At 41.2% G+C, this 21,914-nt stretch overlaps 2 protein-coding genes and 1 non-coding gene across 10 annotated transcripts in view; 1 reads left to right on the top strand and 2 right to left on the bottom strand.

The window, feature by feature from the left end:
• The window catches only part of Zwilch (zwilch kinetochore protein), a 33,247-nt gene extending 15,165 nt beyond the window's left edge, over positions 1-18,082 (top strand). For 5 of the 7 annotated variants that reach the window (XM_063266191.1, XM_039082443.2, XM_063266190.1 and 2 more), the window contains 10 exons: positions 672-727; positions 1,674-1,773; positions 2,373-2,452; positions 4,672-4,828; positions 5,556-5,584; positions 7,254-7,390; positions 7,730-7,825; positions 10,799-10,911; positions 14,750-14,873; positions 16,447-18,082. In XM_063266191.1, the coding sequence (XP_063122261.1) occupies positions 672-727; positions 1,674-1,773; positions 2,373-2,452; positions 4,672-4,828; positions 5,556-5,584; positions 7,254-7,390; positions 7,730-7,825; positions 10,799-10,911; positions 14,750-14,838 (857 nt within the window). In that variant the 3' untranslated portion in view covers positions 14,839-14,873; positions 16,447-18,082. Of the gene's footprint in view, positions 1-671; positions 728-1,657; positions 1,774-2,372; positions 2,453-4,671; positions 4,829-5,555; positions 5,585-7,253; positions 7,391-7,729; positions 7,826-10,798; positions 10,912-14,749; positions 14,874-16,446 lie in introns of those variants that run through there. The other 2 variants (NM_001427745.1, XR_010054029.1) reach the window with 2 other exon arrangements.
• LOC120094536 (U12 minor spliceosomal RNA) lies at positions 9,931-10,081 on the bottom strand. Its single transcript, XR_005488822.1, has one exon. It is a non-coding gene; the product is annotated as a U12 minor spliceosomal RNA (small nuclear RNA).
• Positions 16,382-21,914, bottom strand: part of Lctl (lactase-like) — a 28,573-nt gene continuing 23,040 nt past the window's right edge. The window contains exons 10-13 of one of the 2 annotated variants that reach the window (NM_001401134.1): positions 21,392-21,518; positions 21,041-21,225; positions 20,044-20,107; positions 16,382-16,697 (exon numbers count right to left, since the gene is read on the bottom strand). In NM_001401134.1, coding sequence (NP_001388063.1) covers positions 16,582-16,697; positions 20,044-20,107; positions 21,041-21,225; positions 21,392-21,518 — 492 coding nt within the window. In that variant the 3' untranslated portion in view covers positions 16,382-16,581. The remainder of the gene's footprint in view (positions 16,698-20,043; positions 20,108-21,040; positions 21,226-21,391; positions 21,519-21,914) is intronic. The other variant, XM_063265509.1, reaches the window with a different exon arrangement.

The following is a 21,914-nucleotide window of genomic DNA, read 5'->3' as shown; positions in this document are numbered from 1 at the left end:
CTGATATGGCTAGAGAAACAGCTTTGGTTCAAAGATAGATGTTATTGTAAAAATTCTAAGATACAGTTTGAGTGAAACCTGGCAGCACAGACCTGTGATCTGTTTGTAAAGCTATTTAAGAGGCCAAGGCAGGAGAAATGTTAGCTTGAGCTGTAGAGAGTTTTCAGTGTCAGTCAAGCTTGGCAACTTAGAGAAACCTTGTCACAAAGTCAAAAAATTACCTAAGTGCTGGGTGTGGTGGCTCAGGACCCTAATCCCAGCACTTGGGAATTGGAGGCAGGTGGATCTCTGAGTTTGAGGCTAACATGGTCTACAGAGCCAAGCTGGGGACATAGCTCAGTGGTCGAGCATTTGCCAACTATACTTAAATCCCTAGGCTTGCCCAGGCTTCAGGACTGTAAAACAGAGATGTTGACATGGAAGTTTATGTAGCACAAATAAATAAATGTGCTTGGGATTGTAGAAGAGCAATGAGACAGTATCTGAATGTCTTCTACATATGGACGGCTCTTGTTTGGAGCTCCTGCTTAAAGGATAGCTATCGTGGTAGTTTGCTAAAGTTCCAGTATTCTCCTACTCTTCCCATTTGCTGCTTGACAACAGGAATAGGATGGAAATAATACAGGAAGCAGAAAATTAAAATAACTTAATAAGCCTTTCCTGCTTTTTAGACTTAAATAAACTGGATGAATTTGATGATTCTACCAAGAAAGACACACAAAAAGAGGTAAGCAAGCCAGGCGAGTAGCGAATGCTTTTAATCCCTGCACCTGGGAGGCTGAGGCAGGTGGACCTCTGAGTTCACAGCCAGCTAGGTCTACAGAGCCAACTTTTGGGCAGCCAAACCTACACAAAAAAACCCTGTTTGGAAAAACCAAAAGAGAAGGAGGGAGGGAGAGATAAACAATTACTATCAGTTAGAAACTTACCCTGCTTTGGAACTCTGATGTGCTGCTCCCTTTCATGCCGTAGCATCTCAGATCTCCTTCTCTCCTTCTATTCTGTTTGTTTTTGTTGTTCAGCTGCAGAAAGTAGACACGGTTATGTTAATAATGCACTGTAGGCAGTATTGCCATAGTATAAGAAAACAACGTGAAATGCTGTAACCGTGCCATAATATGCCATTGTGAAACTAACAGTTTCCACCTGATAAGAAATGGGGTCAAAGGCCACTTAATAATTATTCTCATGTAGGAAGAAAATTGAGATCTACTTTTAAGCAGTATAGTTTTACGGATTGTTTGGGGTTGGTTTTTGCTTTGAGGCAGGGTTGTGCTCAGGCTAGCTTCAAGTGCAATTTACTCCTGCCTCAGCCTCCTGAGTGCTAGGCTTTATGGGTAACTGCCACCATGTCTGGTTAGTCATTACAGATTTAAAACAACTTTGGTGGTTGGGGATTTAGCTCAGTGGTAGAGCGCTTGCCTAGGAAGCCCCAGCTCCGAAAAAAAGAACCAAAAAAAAAAAAAACTTCAAAACTCTAGGTCTTTATTCTATTCAACTACTCTATTCAAGTGTGTCTCCTTATTAGTAAAAATTCTGAGGAAAAAAACATTTCTATAATTCTTTGTATATGTTCATGTCTTCATAGCTCTCAGAATAGTGTTTAAAGCTTAAACTACTTCACCTTAAAAGTAAATAAATCACGTGTTCTCTGAAGCTTATATCTTTTTCAGGCAGTGAACCACGACACAGCTGCCGTTGTCAGGTCTATGCTTGTCACAGTTCGGGGGGATCTCGATTTTGCTGAACAGCTTTGGTGCAAAATGAGCAGCAGTATGTATCCATCATTGTTAAAGTGGCTTTCTTTTGTTTATTTAAGGTTTTGTTTGTTTTGACATTATGTGTATCAGTGTTTTGCCTGTGTATGTCTCTATATCACGTGAGGTCAGTCTACTTGCATAGGCCAGAAGGCTGGAATTAGAGTTATAGATGGTTGGGAACAGCATGTGGGTGCTGGAATTGAACCTTGGTTCTCTAGAAGAGTAACCAGTGCTCTTAACTACTGACCCATCTTTACAGCCCCTTTTCATGTCTTTAAAATATAAAACAGCTATGTTTACCTGAGATATTTACAGGAATTAAAACATATATACATATAAAACAATTTTATAAATATATAACTCATATATAACAATTTTAGATAGATTAATCGATCAATCTACCAAATGTTATTTGGCAATCTGAGCTATATCTTTTTTGTCTCCCCCCCCCCCCCCCAGTTTAAATCCTCCCTCTCACTGCTAAAGTACAGGGTTTTTGTTTTTTGGTTTTGTGTGTGTGTGTGTGTGTGTGTGTGTGTGTGTGTGTCATTAAAATTGACACTTTAATCAGTAGAAATGTGGAAATGATTTCTGTGTGACTTGGTTTTTAAGGTGTGGTTTCATATCAAGACTTGGTGAAGTGTTTCACATTGATCCTGCAGAGTCTGCAGTGTGGTGATATACAGCCATGGGTAGGTTGAATGGTGTGAGTAGAATGTTTTCTCAATGACATACAGAAACCAAACCAAACAAACAGAGAGCGTTTGGTAAAACACTGGATCTAACAGTCTGCTTTGACCTCCAGCTCTGCTACCTTCTAGTTGTGTAAAGTTGGGGCCCTTTACTTCTCCCTACCTCACTGCTCTCAGCTACAGTGTGAAGACTGGACTCTTCCTGAATCATACTGTTATATAGGGGTGAGAATTGATCTAATGTATACACAGTACCTAGTGTCTGGCTTGGCACATATAATCTGTTGATTACTCTTTTTTGGGACCGAACCCAGGGCCTTCCGCTTCCTAGGCAAGCGCTCTACCACTGAGCTAAATCCCCAACCCCATCTTGATACTCTTAACCTGCTCTGGAAGTGAATGTTTTCATAGGCCACTTCGAAGACCTGAAAACTATGGTGCTCTTTTACAAAGCAGTTTGGATGATGACCTGAGATTCCCAAAATGTAAAAGGACTTCTGAACCAATAATGCTTGCGTTGGGATCTACCTAACACTCACGCACAGAAGCATTTATCAAGGCCAGGCATGTTAAGACATGCCCGTAATCCTGGTTTTTGTTAAGAAGCAGAATGTTCACAAGTTGGAGGTTAACCTGGGCTGTGTCATGAGACCCTACCTCACAAACAAAACCCCAATTGTCAATCTCAATATGTACGGTTTTCTTTTCTTTTTTTAATAATATTTTTATTTTATGTGCATTGGTGCTTTGCATTATCTCTGTGTGAGGGTGTCAGATCTTGGAGTTACAGATACTAATGAGCTGCCATGTGGGTGCTGAGAATTGAACCCAGGTCCTCTGCAAGATCAGTCTGTGCTTGTAACCACTGAACCATCTCTCCAGCCTAGTAATTTACTTTATAGGAGCCAGAAATAGTAGACGAGTGTGCTTTCCTTGCTACACGATGTCTGAGTAACAGTGGTGTAGCCACAGAACATCGTGTGTAATAGCTGCTAAAACAGTGTTGGCCAATGATGTAGAGAACATGTAACTTTACAAAGTGTAAAATTTGAAAACAAATCATTTGGGACCAGTTGGGGCTAAATTCTTAGTGACAACCACTGGGAGAAGCTTTACAGATAACTGTTCTTTGCCCTGGATGACATTTCTGTCTCAGTATGAATTTTCCAAAGTGTGGTTACCTTACTTTTACGTTGAACAAAAAGCAAAATGAAAAGTTTAGAAAGGATTCATTAGGAACCATTTTAAATAACTTAGCCACCAGTTCATAATAAAAAAATTTTTGTAGCTGTGTGAGACCCTGAGTTTGATCCTAGCACCAGGAACAGTAATGAGTGTTTTGAAGTAGATGGAGAACAAGCACAAGAGCTCACTACGCAGGCAGGAGCAGTGGGGGGTGGTCTCAGCTTAGCTGTTAAATGAGCCTGCTGCTGTGTACAGTGAGTGCAAACCATGAGAATCCAGTTTTAAAACAGCAAATGAGGAAGACCAAGGAGAGCTGAAGACTGAAGAAAACAGCAGCAAGGTGCCATTTTAAAGTCAGTTTCATAATTGATTACAAAGCTAGATGTGAGTTGATAGCCCTTTGTACTTTACAAATAATCCAAGTTATGTGGGATGTCACAACTAAAAATGACTCTGTCATATACTCAAACTCAGCTGAGGAGCAGACTATGTTCCTTCAGTCTACTTCATTGTGAGTGAAGACAGAAGTTTCCTGAAGACACTCAATGGTGCTGCCGTCACCCAGGAGATGTCTTCGTTGTAAGGCCTCACAGGACCAACTCGGATTCTCTCTGGTGAAATTAAGCTCAACACTTCAGGCCTTCCTTGGCTGCTTTAGATTTTCAAAACACAAGTAGAATAGGAATAGCTTTTCTTTTTCTTCTTGCTTTTTAAAAAATGCAGTATCAAATTGCTTGTATAGCTGAGGGTGACTGACTTTAAACTTCTGAGACACGTGTACTGCCAACTTGCTGTTCATGCAGAGCTGAGGATGGAGCCAGAGCTCTGGGCACACTAGGCGAGCACTCTAAAGGCACATTTCTAGCCGGGAGTGGCATCTTAGGGACTCAGGTTAACTTGGGAGCTTTTATTGAAAGAATTTATAATGTCAGGAGGATGAAGATGTATGATGCTCATTTCAAACTCATGATCTTATTTTGCCTATTACAGTTATTTATACCTAAATTTAAGAGTGTGTAACTTTTTATTTCTAGTTGCACAGTGGGAGTAACAGTTTGCTGAGTAAGCTCATTCATCAGTCTTACCACGCAGCCATGGACAGTGTCCCTCTCTCTGGAACCACTCCACTTCAGATGCTTCTGGAAATTGGCTTGGACAAACTGAAGAAAGATTATATCAGCTTTTTCGTCAGTGAGTACTTTTCCAACTTAAAGCTTTCAAAAACTTGTCAGTTGCCATCCATAACTACTCTTAGTTTTTACCTTCCTAGTCATTGTCAGTTTGGCTTTACTTCTGGTTGACTGATAGAAGCATTTTCCTTTTCTGGGCCTATTTCCTACCTGATAAATACAGTAGAGTAAATAGAGCTGTTGTGTTTCCTTTCAGTTTTTGGGCTCTTAGATATGTTTCATTTGTTGTTTTAAAATGTGTGGTGGGGCACCCGTGAGTACATGAGGCTGTAGAAACACCTTCTAGAGTCAGTCCTTCCTTCTACCATGCGGGCCCCAGGCTCGGGCTCGGGTGTCAGGTTTGCTGTCACAGGCACCTTTACCTTCTGAACCTGCTGTCACTAGTTAAAAGATTTTTTCTGGGGCTGGGGATTTAGCTCAGTGGTAGAGCGCTTACCTAGGAAGCGCAAGGCCCTGGGTTCGGTCCCCAGCTCCGAAAAAAAGAACCAAAAAAAAAAAAAAAAAGATTTTTTTCTAATACGTAACACTTGATACTTTCTTTATTAGGGACAAGCTATGATCAGTTTTAGAATAAGTATTAGTATGAAATTTATAATGTAATTGATGAACTATTTAACTTGATCACCTATTTAATATATGAACTACAAACATTTTTCTTTGATTCTTTTTGTTTTTAAATTTTTACTGGAAATTTCCTAAAGCTTATTTGCATATGTTTTCCTTGATAGGTCAGGAACTTGCATCCTTGAATCATTTGGTGAGTTTCTTTCTCATACATAGTCATAACAACACACAGTTGCTAAGTATCTGCTGTGCTAGCCTCTGTTCTAGGTCCTAGGAAGCACAGTGAGCCAACTGACGCCAGTTATTGTTGTTGTTCAGTAGCAATCTGAAAGGTGCTTGTTCGCCATTCCTTTTCTCTTTGTATTTATGTAACTGATATGTAGTTTTATTGTGTCGATGCCACTCTTCTATCAAAACTCTTACCTAGATTGTCAGGGACTCTGTAAAGGCGTATCTATTTTATATCCTCTTGACTCATATGAAGGATTATTTGCTAAAGAAGTTACAATAGTCTTTAATGTATTGGCTCAGGACCAATCTCCGGTTCTATAGGATACTCTCAGCATTTATCATGGACCTTCCCCACCACATGACAGTTTATTTCAGAGTGACAGTGAGTGGAAAAGCATCTCCTTTGCTTCTTGGTCATCTTAAAGGCTAGCCTGGGAGGGTTTTTGTTTTGTTTTTAAAGACAGGGTCTTGAGCTGAAGAGATGGCTCAGTGGTTAAGAGCACTGACTGCTCTTCCAGAGGTCCTGAGTTCAATTCCCAGCAACCACATGGTGGCTCACAACCATCTGTAATGAGATCTGATGCCCTCTTCTGGTGTGTCTGAAGACAGTGACAGTGTACTCATATAAGACAGGGTCTCACTCTATAGCCCTGGTTGTCCTGGAGTTAGTTCACTTTGTAGATCAGGCCAGTCTCAAACTCAGAGATTCACCTGACTCTGGGCAGGATTTTATAAGGAATATATGATAACTACTTATTATATGTATTATATATGAACAAGTTATAATGTAATTTATATACTACATATAACATTAATATTATATAATGCATGTTATATATTTTATATATTATTAAACAGTACAGTCTATTACTATGTATGCTAATATATAATATATTTTGTATGTTAGATATAAACATGTTATATATAGTATAATACATATAACATGATGTATTACAACATATGTTTACATGTTTTATATTATGTATTAATATATATTATTGATTAATGAATAGTCTATAAGTGGCCTAGTTATGGCAATAAAACCACATCATGTTTGTTTATAAGTTCTAGGCTCACTCAAGGGGAAACAATTATACAAAGTGTAACACTCCAGCAGGCTAGATAGTCTTGGCTGTTGTCGAAGTCCGCTTACCATTTCCACTGGGTTATTCGGTTGGGTCCCAGAAATGGACTGGAAAGTTCAGCGGTTTATGATACTGGCTTAGGTTGCCAAATTTCTTCTCCAAAAGCTGTGCCGATGTACCAGTAATATGTTCAAGGGGAAAACTGACAGGCACCTGGTTAGTTTCTCAGGCTTCAGGTCACCAGGTAAGGAGAGATGTAGAGTGGTCTTTCAGATTAGTCCTTCGAGTCATCCTCAGTAATGAGTAGTGTTGGCTACACGTGTGTCCTCCTTAGTGAAGCAGCCTGGGGTCAGCTTTCATAGGAACTGTGTCATTCCCAACGTCCTTAGCAAAGACCTTGGTTTAAGGCTAATGGTGAAGGGTGGTGAGTTCTGTGCCACCCTCACCTCCCTTTCCCGTTATCAGACATCCAGGTTTAGATGTGGAGGGAGTGGGGGCTCTGCTTAGTCTTTGCTTCCATCCCCTCTTTCCGTCTCTGTCTTCCAGGAGTACTTCATTTCTCCGTCGGTAACGACACAGGAACAGGTTCACCGTGTTCGGAAACTCCATCACATTCTCGAAATATTAGTCATCTGCATGCTTTTCATTAAACCTCAGCACGAGCTTCTCTTTTCTTTAACACAGTAAGCACTTTTTCCTTTTCTTTTGAGATGTCTCGTTTGTAGCCCAGGCTTAGAGGTGTGAGCCACCGCTCAGCTACATTCTCAGCTCATATGATTTTATATAAGAAAGCAGTCTGTATAAATTTTTTGAAGTGGATGAGATTTCCTTGGCCAGAAAGAAAACATTGTCTTTAAGTTTCGTTTGCAGTAGATGGAAAGTGGGGGTGGGGAGGCTGTGTTTGTTACTGTTATGGCCCTGAATTCATTCCTTCTGTCCATGTCCTAGTTAGTGGTAAAATAGGAAGCAGTTATCTTTTCTGACAGCTTTTATTCCCAAAAGAAATTGTTTCATCTTTTTAGATCCTGCATAAAATATTACAAACAAAATCCTCTTGATGAGCAACACATTTTTCAGTTGCCAGTCAGACCAGCTGCATTAAAGAATTTGTATCAAAGGTAAGCAACTTAATCATTACATTGTACCTTATGGGCAGTTTGGGGCCCATCCCCATAGTATTTCATGACCTATTATGGCTTAGCCTGGTAGTCCTTGCCCCACTCTCTGACTCCTGGCCTTTAATATTTCTTTTCCCAGAATTTGTGTCACTTAAGACTTTCTTTGTTCTCTGGTTTTTGTTCTGCCAATTTATAGTTCTGTCACAAAATCATGGGAGAAGTGATAGGAAGAAATGACAGACATTGATGACAATGGACTGAGAGACAGTGATGAGGCTAGACAGGCACAGCAGGACCCGGGATGTGGCTGTGGACGTGAGACTCACTGTAGTCCTTCACTCTGACATGCCAGTGCTGCTCTCCCTGACGTCTCTTTCCTCATGTCTGCCTCTCGAAGCTTCTATCATACTAAAAGTTTGCACCATCATACCCAGAGATCTGTTGACTTTTGAGGTGGGGTCTTACTATGCCACCCAGGCTGGCTTTAAATTTTGTTGTCCTGTTTCTATTTCCAAGTAAGTGCACTATTGAGTCCACCTACTAATGGCCTTTTTATTTGCCAATTTAGTGAACATGTTATAGATAAATTGTTTTTGCCTGGGTGTGATGGCACATGCCTATATTTCTAGGACTTAGGTGAGTATCTTCATGAGTTCCAAGGCTAGCCTGGCCTACATAGTAAAAGTTCTACATCTTATGATCTGAGTTCAACTCCTGGAACTTACTCACATGGTTAAAAGAGAACTGACTGACTTCCACAGATGTCCTTTGACCTCCACATGTACACTCCGGCATGCCTACCATGGCATACACACACCCCACACATGGACATCCTCACATATACACTAAGTAAATAGAATGGTGGGTAGGTGGAGGATGTTTAGAAAAGGGTGGGTTAGAAGATGGCTCAGCTGGTAAGAAAATTACTCACTGCACAACTCTTGGTGACCCAAGTTCTTAGATCTTCAGGACTCATGTAATGGCTTGTTATATATGTAATTCCACCTGTGGCCAAATGGGAGACAAGACAGGAAAAGCCACTGAAACCCCCAATACTCATTACAGCAGAAATGGTCACAGTTCGTCCTCAAAAAACAAGACAGAAACAGAAAACTGATACACGCTGTCCTCTGACCTTCATATGAGCTGTAGAACATGCCTGTCATACTTAAATCTTTAAATGTTTAGAAAATACATGTTCATTGTGTATGTGTGTGTATGATGTATGCAGGCGAGTACATGCTATGGCATGTGTGTGGAGGTCAGAAGACAACTCACGAGAGTCAGTTCTCATAGAACTCAATTTATCAGGCCTCTACCTGCTGAACCATCTCTCCTGCCATGATGATCTTTTTAAATTAGGTATATAATTAAATAAAAAAATTTAAAATGCTACTCTTTTTATAACGCTGTTTTCTCCTCTTGTGGGTTTTTTTTTTTTTTTAACGTATGCATACACTGTAGCTGTTCCCAGACACACCAAAGAGGGCGCCAAATCCCATTACAGATGATTGTGAGCCACCATGTGGTTGCTGGGAACTGAACTCAGGATCTCTAGAAGAGCAGTCTATGCTCTTTAACCACTGAGCCACCTCTCCAGCCCCTCCTCTTTTGTTTTATCTTTCAAATGACCATTAATCATGTAACCCCCAAACCTCACTCTTTTTTTTTTTTTTTTTTGGAGCTGGGGACCGAACCCAGGGCCTTGCGCTTCCTAGGCAAGCGCTCTGCCACTGAGCTAAATCCCCAACCCCCCAAACCTCACTCTTTTTTTTTTTTTTTTTTTTTTTCCCCCCGGAGCTGGGGAATCGAACCCAGGGCCTTGTGCTTCCTAGGCAAGCGCTCTACCACTGAACTAAATCCCCAACCCCGAGACCTTGTCTTAAAAACAGTAGGACGGAGCAGAGATGGTGCAGTGAATAAGAGTACACGCTCGAGCGCGCACATACACATCAGGTGGCTCACAATGTCATTGCCGGTTCTAGGGGACCTCTGGCTGCAGTGTTAAAAAGTTACCTACATTTTCCGGGTCGTAATTACAACCTGGTATAACTAACTGTCAAGGATAACTGCCAGAAATTCTATTCTTTTATCATATTAGGGGTCGGGCAGATCGCGTTACCTAGGCATCCCGCAAAGTAGGCGGGTCGCCTTAGATAGCAACCTTTACCCGCTCAAAAATTCGTCTCACATAAGCAGTGAGGACTCGGGCGTCACCCCGAATCGTTATTTTCCTTACTCATAAGTTTAAGGCATCCAAACCTCACTCTTGTTCCTTACTTTATCTTTTAAATAATTATTAGTCTTGACTACCTTGGTGCCTCCTGCCCCCTAACCGCTGCCGACACTGTTTTTTCTTTGAGGGAAAATAGAAGGATAGAAACAGGGTCTCATTGTTTAAGCTTGCCTATAACTCTCTATGTAGCTCATGCTGGTCTTGAACTAGTAGTGATTCTCCTGCCTCAACCTGTCATATGCTAGAACTACTGAGTATACCACCACACTTGGTTTGCACAGTTGTTTCTCTGTTGCTGCTTACTTATATTTATGATTTATTTTTATTTTATGTTCATTAGTGTTTTGCCTGCATGTATGTCTGTGTGAGGGTGTCAGAGCCCTGTAACTGGAATTAGAGACATATGAGCTGAATGTGGGTCCTGGGGATTAAACCCAGGTCTTCTGGAAAGCGCAGTCAGTGTTCTTAACTGCTGAGCCATCTCTCCAGCCCTAGACTATTACTGCTTTTTAAAAAATGTTTGTTTTTCTTTGAAATGTGTGTACGTTTTTGTCTCTCCCTTTCTTGACTACTCCCAGCTAAGGGATTGTAACCTATTTATATCTCTAGTCAGTGCTCGCCACATAAGGATTTCACTAAATGACTAGAATGAAGGGAGGGAGGGAGGAAGCAGCTGCTGTTTAGTTATAAGTAGTTTATTTATCCATTTTAATTTTCTTTTGGTATTTTTTCTTCAGTGAGAAGCCGCAGAAGTGGAGAGTAGAGATCGGCAGTAGTCAGAAGAAGGTGAAAACAGTGTGGCAGCTGAGTGAATGCTCCCCTGTAGACCATTGCAGTTTCCACAAACCTGGTAAAGACAATCTGTAGTAATTAGATCTTTATGGGAGGAGTCGTTGTGACAGGTCTTTTCCTGAACTGTAGATATAAAACAGACTCTAAAAGAGTATCTGACTTTTGTGCCATTGTGAGCTTTAGAAGAATTCAAAGTATAATAATCACTAGTGAGTGCTTTTTCTTATTATCCTGGCTAAAAGAACCTTTGCCAGGGCTGGAGAGATAGCTCAGTAGTTAAGAGCACTGACTGCTCTTCCAGAGGTTCTAAGTTCAATTCCCAGCAACCACATGGTGGCTCACAACCATCTGTAATGAAATCGATGCCCTCTTCTGATGCGTCTGAAGACAGCTATAGTGTGCTTACATAATAAGGAAAGAAGTTAGGGATACAGTGGAGAGGTGAGTGCTGAGGTAGAAATGGGAGCTCTCTCTTGATACAGTAATCCTGGGGATACTTCCTCCCTAATGCATTCTCCACATCTGGAATAAGGGTTGGCAGTTCTGGTTTCTGTCAGAGATTGGCCATATTAGTATCTTAGTTCTTCATGTAATTAGCTTGCTCTCTAGCTTCTTCAGTGTGCACCTTGGAAACCCTTATCTTCATGCATACTGATTATGATGTCATCTTATTCATATGGGCCTAAGTGACCACATTGAACGTTACAAAGATTTTAGTGACAGTAGATTTCATATTCCTTAATCAGCCGCTGGTAGAAATATAAATAGTTTTGTATTCTATTTGATACTGCCTTATTATCAAAAAAAATTCTTTCATTTTGCTCTGATAAAATACCCTAATGAAAGGAACTTAAGGGAAAAAAAGGTTTACATTGGCTCATAGGGAAGTCAAGGCATCAGGAGGTTAAGACAAGGAGGCAGTTATGCTGTATTCACACTCAAGAAGCAGAGAGCAGCATGGCGCTGAGGCCCCGTCCTTCACTTATACCATGCAGGGAGTGGTCCTCTTCATAATTAGGATGGCTCCTCCCATAGCACTTAACACAAGGTAATCTTTCGCAGTCACGCTCAGATGCCCATCTCCCAGATGATTCTAGATTCTAATGATTTGAAATTAACACCAACAACACATCTCTACCACTACTTGGCCCCATCACCATATCATTCCCACTACTTTTGGTACTAATTTATATCTTAGTTTCTTTTCCTGTTACTGTGATAAAATACTCTCACAAGAGCAACTGAAGGGTCAGTGGTTCTTTTCATCTCCCAGATCACCGCCCATGGTGGTAAGGAGGTCAAAGCAGGAGGAGCTGGAGTAGCGATTGGTAGAAATCCCTGAGTCAGCAGAAGAAGGCAGTGCATGTGTGCTCCTGTCAGCCCATCTCCCCACTCTACAGCCGTCCAGAGTGCCTGACCCAGGGATGGTGGTCTGTGCATACCGGGCAAGTCTTCACACTTCAGTTAGCACAATTAAGACGATAGCCCCCCTACGCCCACTCCTGTTTCCTGGGTCATTCTGTCTGTCGCAGATAGATCAAAATGCTGAAATCATTAAACTGAAAGAATTTTTCTAGAAGCTATCAGTTAAAATCATGACATGTGGTTTGTTTGGTTTGGTTTTCAGACGTATTTATTTAGTTTATGTATATAAGTGCACTGTCTCTCTCTTCAGACATAACCAAAGGGCATCGGGTCCCATCACAGATGGTTGTGAGCCACCATGTGATTGCTGGGAGTTGAACTCAGAACCTCTAGAAAAGCAGCCAGTGCTCTTGTCCGCTGAGCCATCTCTAGTCCCCATGTCATGTATTTTAAGTATGATATAAAACTTAAAATCTAAAAGGGATTAAAAATCAGCTCTGTGGGGGTTAAAGAGATGGTTCAGAGATGATCTTGCAGAATACTTGGGTTCAGTTCCTATCACCCACATCAGGCAATTCAAAGCTACCTATAACTTTGGTTGCAGAAGATTCAGTGCCCTCTTTGGTCTTTGTGGGCACCTTCATATAGTGATGTACTTAAACATGCACACACAATTTTTAACATAATAAAAAAATTTTTGATTCCAGGTATATAAAAAAGAAACATTTCTGTATAACAAAAAAAAAAAGTTCAACGGCCAAGCAGCAGGCATAGTAAACTAGAAACTCACATTTATAGCATGTGTTGAGAAGAGGAAAATGTCCTAGTATACTATAAGAAAGTCTTTGAGATTACTTGAGGCAGATGGATCTCTAAGTTTGAGGCCAGCCTTGACTACAAAACAAGTTCCAGGACAGCCAGGGGTACACATGGAGATCCCATCTCAAAAACCAGAGCATGGGGGTTGGGGATTTAGCTCAGTGGTAGAGCACTTGCCTAGCAAGCGCAAGGCCCTGGGTTCGGTCCCCAGCTCCGAAAAAAAGAAAAAAAAGAAAAAAACAAAAAAAAAAAACAGAGCATGCATACATGTGTATGCACACACACACTTAAAAAACTCAGTGGGAGAATTATGAAGTTTACCCAAAAGGAGACTCAGAGATCATCTCAAAAATAAAAAGTGCTTGGAAGCTGGTGTGTTGGGCCATGCTTGTAATCCCAGGAATTTGAGGTGGAAGCAGGAGAACAAGGAGCTCAGAGTCCTGAGGCCTGAAAACTGGCTCAAAAGGAAAGCCGAGATTAGGGATTTAGCTCAGTGGTTGAGGACTTGCCTACATGCACCTTGACTTCTACTGCCAGCACTGAGACAGGACTTGGGGACACGAGCAGTAGCAACGAAGTCAGGTGTGCAAACTTGGGTTACATATGAGTTTCAAGACTCTAGGCTAGCCTAAACTACGGAGTGAGATTCCTTCCTTCCTTCCTTTTTTTCCTTCCTTCCTTCCTTCCTTCCTTTCTTTCTTTCTTTCTTTCTTTCTTCTTTATTTTTTAAGTAAAGTTACAGCTAGATCTCAGAAGTTCAGGTCATCCTTGATTACATAGTGAGTTTAAATTAAGACCAGCCTAGCTTACATGAGACAGTCTCATCCTCACCAATATTAGACAAATAGAGCTTAGATGGTTTTCATTGGACTTAAGTCAAACCTAACTTTCAATATATCTAATGGGTCTTCTGCTCCTAAGTAAAACAGTTGACATCAAGAACAGGGAGACAAAGAAGGAACACACTTTCAGTTGCCATGGGAACAGAGAATAAGGGAGAATAATATTTGGAAGTAATGGGGTAGAAATTCAAGTGTCCACTAGAGGGCAATCCACCAATGAGTGGGTGCTTCACAAATGACAGCAGTGATGGTAAAAACATGAAAAATCACAAAGGAAGTACACACAGTTCCTCTAAATGCTGACTGGCCTATTTCCTTGAAGCGCAGTGGTTGTTCTTTGAGAAGGTAGAAAAATGAGGTTACATTTAGCTGTAGGGTGATGCCTGGTGATGGTGGCACACACTTTTCATTCTAGTACTTGGGAGGAAGAGACAGGTGGATCGCTTGTGAGTTTGAGGCCAGTCAAGGCTACACAGAGAAACCCTGTCTTTAAAAACCATAAAGGGGGTGGGGAGGCTGTAAATCCTAAGAATTTCTTCTCTAAAATTATGTTATAACATGATTAAGAAAAGACACTTGTTGAGCCTTAAGTGGTAACATGAAAATTAATGTAAATGGTTCCCAAGAGAAGGTAGCCCTTGGTTGGTTGGTTGGTTGGTTGGTTTTGTTTTTACTTTGCTTCAAATGTTAAGTTGTTTGATCAAAGCTTAAAACTTCAGGAGGGTGTGTTGTATAAATCATTGCCCCAGGTGAGTTTTGCCAAGCAGATTCTGTCCAAGGGCAAGTCAGGTGCCATCCACACTCCTCAATGATATATTGTGGTGACGTCAGTGGAGTGTTCTCACTGCCTCATTGCCTTTCTACTTACAGAGTTTTCTGAGTTGACACTGAATGGTAGTCTGGAAGAAAGGGCTGCCTTCATTAACATGGTTACCTGCAGCCAGGTGCACTTCAAGTAATGAGCGCTGAGAGTCCTGTGCGTATCCTTTCTCAGGTGTGTTGTGCTGAGTACCTTGTGTTTTGGCTGTTTTACATTGTCAGGAATAACTGCTCACCAGTCATCCCCCACATGACCTATCTGGTTGTTACTTTACTGTGTAAGTCTCCAAGGCCTTCGTACCTTTTGTTGGCCACTTAATAGGTCTACTGAACTCTAGAATCAAAGAAATTATTAATCTGCAGAGTTTGATTTCAAAATCATTTCTAAAAGAAAAAATTGTAAACAGACCCCCAACTTGATGTGAAAATCAAAGTGTTGTTAATAAAGTTTTCCTCAGCCAAATTTCTTTGAGCCCTAAATATAAACACCTTTTAAAAAAAATACTTGATTTTTAAAATCAAAACCAAAGCACCGCTGAGCAGTGGTTGTACATCCTTTAGTCTCAACACTCAGGATGCAGAGATAGGTGGATGGATCTCTGAATTTCAGGCCAGCCTGGTCTACACAGAGAGTTCTAGGACAGCCAGAGGTACACAGAGAAATCCTGTCTCTATAAACCTAGAAAATAAAATCATCTTACTTTGAGTTGTTATTAGCTCAAATGATTGATAGAAAATCTTTCGGTTTTTTGTTTTGATTTGTTTCTGAGACAAGGTCTCACTGTGTAGCCCTATCTGGTCTGGAACTCACAGAGATCCACCTGGAATTTAAGGTATGCACTACCCTGCCAATCAGGCCTCTTTTTGTTGTTGTTTTTGGGTTTTTGTTTTGTTTCATAAACAACAGTAAACAGAATTAAATAATGAGTAAAATGCCTGATCTTACCATTTCGCCCTTAAGCTTCATTTGCCCTCTAATAAATGGAGGTCAATTTTATCATAGTTAAAAAATAAAATGAGGACTGAGAGATGGCTCAGCGGTTAAGAGCACCCGACTGCTCTTCCAGAGGTCCTGAGTTCAATTCCCAGCAACCACATGGTGGCTCACAACCATCTGTAATGGGATTTGATGGCCTCTTCTGGTGTGTCTGAAGACAGTGACAGTGTACTCATATAAATTAAGTAAATAAATCTTTAAAAAAAAATAAAATGAAATGAACTTTAGTGTTTTGGGTTTTTGTTTTGACAGGATCTGTGTAGTCCTGGAGCTCACTATACAGATCAATCTAACCCTGAACTCACAGAGCTCTGCCTCTCTACCCCTCTGTCTCCAGAGTGCTGGTGTCAAAGGCATGCACTACCACACCTGGCTTTAGTTTAAATTAAAAATAAAAACATAGTGTGGTGTTGCAGAGTCTCTTTGCTGGCCACTGTGCATGGCTGTCACTCATGCTCTCCCTCAGGAGGCACATATCCTGTCCACTTGCTGTCCACCTGCCTAGCTAATAGTCTGCAGCCTGAAAGGATTTTAGATTGTGATGTCCATCAGAGGGAGCAGTGCTCAGTGAAAGCCATTTGTACATCCACATAAGTGAAAAGTTGTCAAGCTATAAAACTGTACATTATGTTCCCAATTTTGAAAAATGAGATAGGTAGCAAAATATTAACTGACTTGAAGAAGAGTTGAGACTGCAGGTTACTTTCATTTTATTTATGCTTATTTTTATTTTCTTATTCTTAAATCCCAGCACGAAACACAAAGGGGGGAAAGAGTGAGTTAATTTTCAGAGCCTAAGAAATAGCCATCACATGAACTCTGAAGCAGAAGAGAAGGGCCATCCTGAAGATGCTCTGACATGTGGAGGCCGGGATGAGATCACATCTCAGCTGTGGCTCCTGAGGAGAAGTGTCAGCAGCAGGGCAGCAATGAGGATGGAGAGGACGCAGACGGTAGGGACCACGATCTCTGAAGGCACGTGCATGCGCCTAAGCAAGGGCTCTGGAACAGACAGAGAGCCCACCAGAAGTGGGCTTTGTTTTGAAGCAAAAGCTAAAGGAGATGGGCCACTGCGTTTCTAACTTTTCTCATTTGTTGTAAAAGTGAACCTGTAAATCAAATGATATTTCGAAATGGAGTTTTGGGACCATGGGACAAAGGCAGCGCGTTCACTTGGCATGCACACATCTTTTGGGAATCCTTACCATCACACTAAACCTACATGAGCGCTGGAAATGTCACAGAAAATCTGGGGGGACTAACTTTGGTATTTTATTGAACTTGAGTATGGCTAATGTTTTTGCTAGCATTGCATTAATTTCAAACTATTAGCACCCATATTACCTGGGTTCTCTAGGTTTTTACTGGGGAAATAATACTCTGTTGGACTGGGCGTGATAGTGCACACCTTTAATCCCAGCGCTGAGGAGGCAGAGGCAACCTGGTCTACAGAGCATGTTCCAGAAAAGCCACAGCTACACAGAGAAACCCTGTCTCAAAAAGGAAAGAAAAAAATCCCTTGGAAACATTTGTAGCTTTTTGAGTTTTTTATTCTCTATATACTTATATCTCACATATTCATGTTTCTAATGGTAATTCTAACACTTCTTTGTTAACACAATGGTTCACTAAAATGTTTAACTATTTGATAATTGTTGTGTGTTTTAATCTTTAAGAGCTACCTATTATATTCACCAATGCAATGGAAGACCCTCATGTGACTGACTTTGATTTGTCTGCTGAGCACCCTGGTAACTGAAGTAACCAGGCATGGATGTGTTCTCAGGCAGCCCAGCAAGGCTAGTCAGCAAGTCATTACAGCCTTGTTGCATTGCGTTGATTTGAACTATGTGTGGTTTATAATCTGTAGACTATGGCCTAGTTATAATTTATGAGTGTGGGGATGCCGCTGTACGCAAGGTTGAGGGGGTTTCTGCACCACCTGCTTTGACCCCACATTAAAGAACCATATTAAAGGGCTGGAGAGATGGCTCAGTGGTTAAGAGCACTGACTGCTCTTCCAGAGGTCCTGAGTTCAAATCCCAGCAACCACATGGTGGCTCACAACCATCTGTAATAAGATCTGATGCCCTCTTCTGGTGTATCTGAAGACAGCTACAGTGTATTCATATGCATAAAATAAATAAATAAATCTTTAAAAAAAAAAAAAAGAACCATATTAAAACAAGAAGTAAGGCTGGAGAGATGGCTCAGTGGTTAAGAGCACTGACGCTCTTCCAAAGGACCTGAGTTTGGTTCCCAGCAAACATAGTGGCTCACAACCATAATGATCTCTGTAATGGAATCTGATGCCCTCTTCTGTTCTGTCCAAAGACAGTGACAGTGTACTCACATACATGAAATAAATAAATCTTTAAAAAACAAAACAAGACAGGAAGTATATTTCTTTGATTGCACTTATGCAGAAAAATGGGTTTCAGAAACATTGGTGGGATTCTGTATTTTGGATCCTTGTAGAACCTACTGCATAAGAAAGTATGCCTTTGGAGCACTTGGGAGATCTCTGAGTTTGAGGCTAGCCTGGTCTACAGAGTTCCAGGATAGCCAGGGCTACATAGAGAAACCCTGGCTGGAAAATAAACAAGGGACTGGAGAAATGGCTCAGTGGTTAGGAGTACTGGCTGTTGTTCCAGAAGACCCAGGTTCAAACCCCAACATTGACATGGGAGCTCACAACTGTCTGGAACTATAGTCCCAGGGGTTCTGACACACTCACACTGACACACGTGGAGCCAAAAAGAGTACACATAAAATTAATCAAGGAAAAATAGGCTTTTTGAGAGGGTGAGGACAACAGTACTTGGTTTATTGCTGTCATCTCTAAGGTGTAAAGTAACACTAAAATATTAGGGAGTACTGAGTAGTTCTTTATTGAGGATCTCTTACAAACCTCTGTCCTAGCTTTGGGAGGCAGGATCGAGAGGAACACAAGTTCAAGACCTATTCGAGCTGTTGAGCTTAAAGCCATCCTAGGCAAGTTAATGAGAGCTTGTCTCAAAAAGGGATGGCTCAGCGGTCAAGAGCACTGGCTACTGTCCCAGAGAACCCATGTTTGATTCCCAGCAACCACATGATAGCTCATCACTGTAACTCAAATTCCAGGGAATTGGACACCATCTTCTGTCTTCTTTGGGTATCAAACATGAACATGATACCCAGACATACATACAGGCAAAACACCCATTCATATAAAAAGAAAAAAAATTTAAGTAGGGCTGATAAGATGGCTTAGTGGGTAAAGACGCCACCCAATCCTGACGATCTGAGTTCAATCCCTAGAACCCTTGTAAAGATGAAAGGAGAGAACCAATACCACAGAGGTGTCCTCTGAATGCCTCACATGCTCACACACATACATGCATATATATATATATATATATATATATCTCCTAGCAGCTCTGGGTTTAATCACTAGCAATACCACACACAGAAAATGACTTGCTTAATTAGTATAAGACCTGCTTTTGCTTTTCTTTATTTTGGTTGATAATGAGTGACTTTTCTTCCACAAGCCCATTTTAACAAAGGTGGTAGGCACATTAGTTTACAGTATAATTCAAAAGGACAAAAATAGAGTTCATTCTTGGGAAGGGAAGCATAGCTCTGTCAGTAAAGCATTGTCTTGTTTGACCTCTAGAACCCACATAAAGATGATAAAATGGTGAGGTGCAGTGTACTTGTAACCCAGGGCCAGGGGAATAGACAGGAGCCCAGAACTTGCTGGCTAGCCAGTCTAGACTGAGTGATAGGCTCCAGGCCAGTGAGAGACTTGTTCTCTACAGAGGTGGTTCAAGTACCTGAGTATTACGCTAGCTTGTCCTCTGACCTATGCATGAGCATACACAATAGCTGTCCTCATTTCCCGGGTGTTTGCATGCTTTTGTTTACATAATTTTGAGGTACAGTCTTTTGCCCATGTTAGTCTGGGCTCAGTATGGATGGATGGATGGATGGATGGATGGATGGGTGGGTGGGTTGGTGAGTGGGTGGGTGGGTGGATGGATGGATGGGTGGGTGGGTGGGTGAGTAGGTGAGTGGGTGCTTAGATGGGTGGATGGATGGGTGAGTGGGTGAATGGATAATTTTAAAGTGCTGTGTAGGCTGGAAGTTTATCTTGCTTGGTATATCCAAAAGCCTGGCTTTTATTAGCCCTACTACCCAAAAATAAAATTTTAAAAATTCTTATAAGACAGAAATTAACATTAAGGAAAAAGACATTTTTAATCATAAATGGTTGGGAATATTGATTTTAGGTAGATCATCTTGAGACTTTCGGTAATGCCATAATATGTAATATTACATCATTATCAAAGATAAGAATCCTTACCTGTGGCAAGCATCTGGTTGTTGATGGAGCAAGTTTCCAAGGCTTTGAGACGCCAACTTTCCACCTAATAAAAACCCACTTGATAAGTAAGTTGGCCTTAGTATTTTCCTATCCTTAAAATTGTCTTTAGAATAAACGAGGCACTTTTTTACAAAATTTCCATGATTTGTGTCATCAGGCTTAGCCAAAAGTTGACCAGCTCATCAGTTCCACCAAGACAAACACATTCCTACATTTACCCTCAGTTTGGACATTTAATTTTTTTTTTTTTTTTGAGACTATCACATTGTCCCTGACTGGCCACAAACTGGCTATGTAGCTGAAGTGGGCTCTGAGCTACACCCCAAGATCTATGTACTGCTTTCTAGTACTGAGAGTGAACACCAGGGATGTGGTTCACTTCTAGACCCACTTGGCTCACTCTGAACCAATTCTAGCAAGCCAGTCAGATTTGTTTGTAAATTTTCGTTTTTGTTTTATTTGTTTTGTTTTTTTCCGGAGCTGAGGACCGAACCCAGGGCCTTGTGCTTGCTAGGCGAGCACTCTACCACTGAGCTAAATCCCCAACCCCCAGGGTAGTATTTTTAATTCGTCAGAATTGCCATCTAATTCATCTTTGCTAGTCTTATTGTTTGAATATATTCTAGATGTGAGTAAAACCCCAAAGGGTTGGGTAGGGGAAGACAACATTTGGAGCTGGCGCTCAGTGGTGGAAGCCTTGTCTGTCATATGTAAAGCACTGGACAGTTCCTGGCTGCAACAGCCCAGAAGGCCATTGACATCGTTACTGGTTTGGTCCACTAGAACTAGCTCAGATAGGATCCTTGGCACCGTGTTGCTCTGGAAGGGACTGGGTTTTGAGGTGTGTTTACTCCATCTAAGCAGAGGTTGTGGGGGGGATGGTGCCATGTTCCCCACCCCTTGAAAGAAAGGAGAAGTATGGTTCATCTTAATCTTTAGTTCTAGAACCGAACAAGTGTCATGGGTACCACCTTACCTCTTGTGAGTTTGGAAACCCGTTGGCTGTGATAATCTCCTTGTAATACTGAACAGAAGCCTTGGGATACCGCGGCTTGTTTCTCACATTGAACTCAATATAGTAGAATCCATATTTCTCCCATTCAAACTTATCCAACAGAGACCGGGAAGTATACCCTTTTATATCCACACCATCTTTTATAGCTGTGAAGAAAAATGACTCCATTCTTAATATGTTTTCATTTGTTAGAAGTACAAATAGTATCAAGTTGTTTCTATGAGATTTAGAAGCAGGTTTTAGATGGTAGATGATAGACTGAATTTTGTCTAAATAGAAAAACATGTGAAGCAAATCTTAGTTTTACCTCACCTTTTAACATTTCATTGATGTATCCTTTAAGGTACTGAATTCTCCACTCATCGCAGAACTGAGTGCAGTGTAAATTTTGGGGTGCTCCACTTTCTGTCACATATATAAGAGGGTCACCGTACTGAGTCTGAAAGTGAGACGGGAATAAACACCAAGCCCCTGACTTACAGGTGGTCTTCGGGATCACGTACGTGGCTGCCATATTCTAATGAAGTGCCTGTTAGCTCTTAGTAGGTGTCACGCTTAGTAGGTGTCAGGCGACATGTTGATTGAGAGATGAATATAGACTAGTGGGCTGATATGGAAGACTAGTTCTCAATCAAGGGGCCTTGTTTGGGGAAAACACCCTCCACGTCTTATTCTTTCCCACAAATTCCCTTTCAAATTAGATGGGACTTAAAACGGCTAAATATCCTGAAAGAAGAGCAGTCATTTTCTTTACTGTCACACTTAGTGCTTACAGAACAGTGCTTAGCTGTTCTGTAAATAACCGCTCACCATGTGCTGGTGAGCAACCCCAGCT

Source organism: Rattus norvegicus, chromosome 8 (assembly GCF_036323735.1).
Source record: "Rattus norvegicus strain BN/NHsdMcwi chromosome 8, GRCr8, whole genome shotgun sequence".
Classification (NCBI taxonomy): Eukaryota; Metazoa; Chordata; class Mammalia; order Rodentia; family Muridae; genus Rattus; species Rattus norvegicus.
The sequence above is the reverse complement of the archived record's forward strand: the minus strand, read 5'-3'. Positions and strand labels throughout refer to the sequence as shown.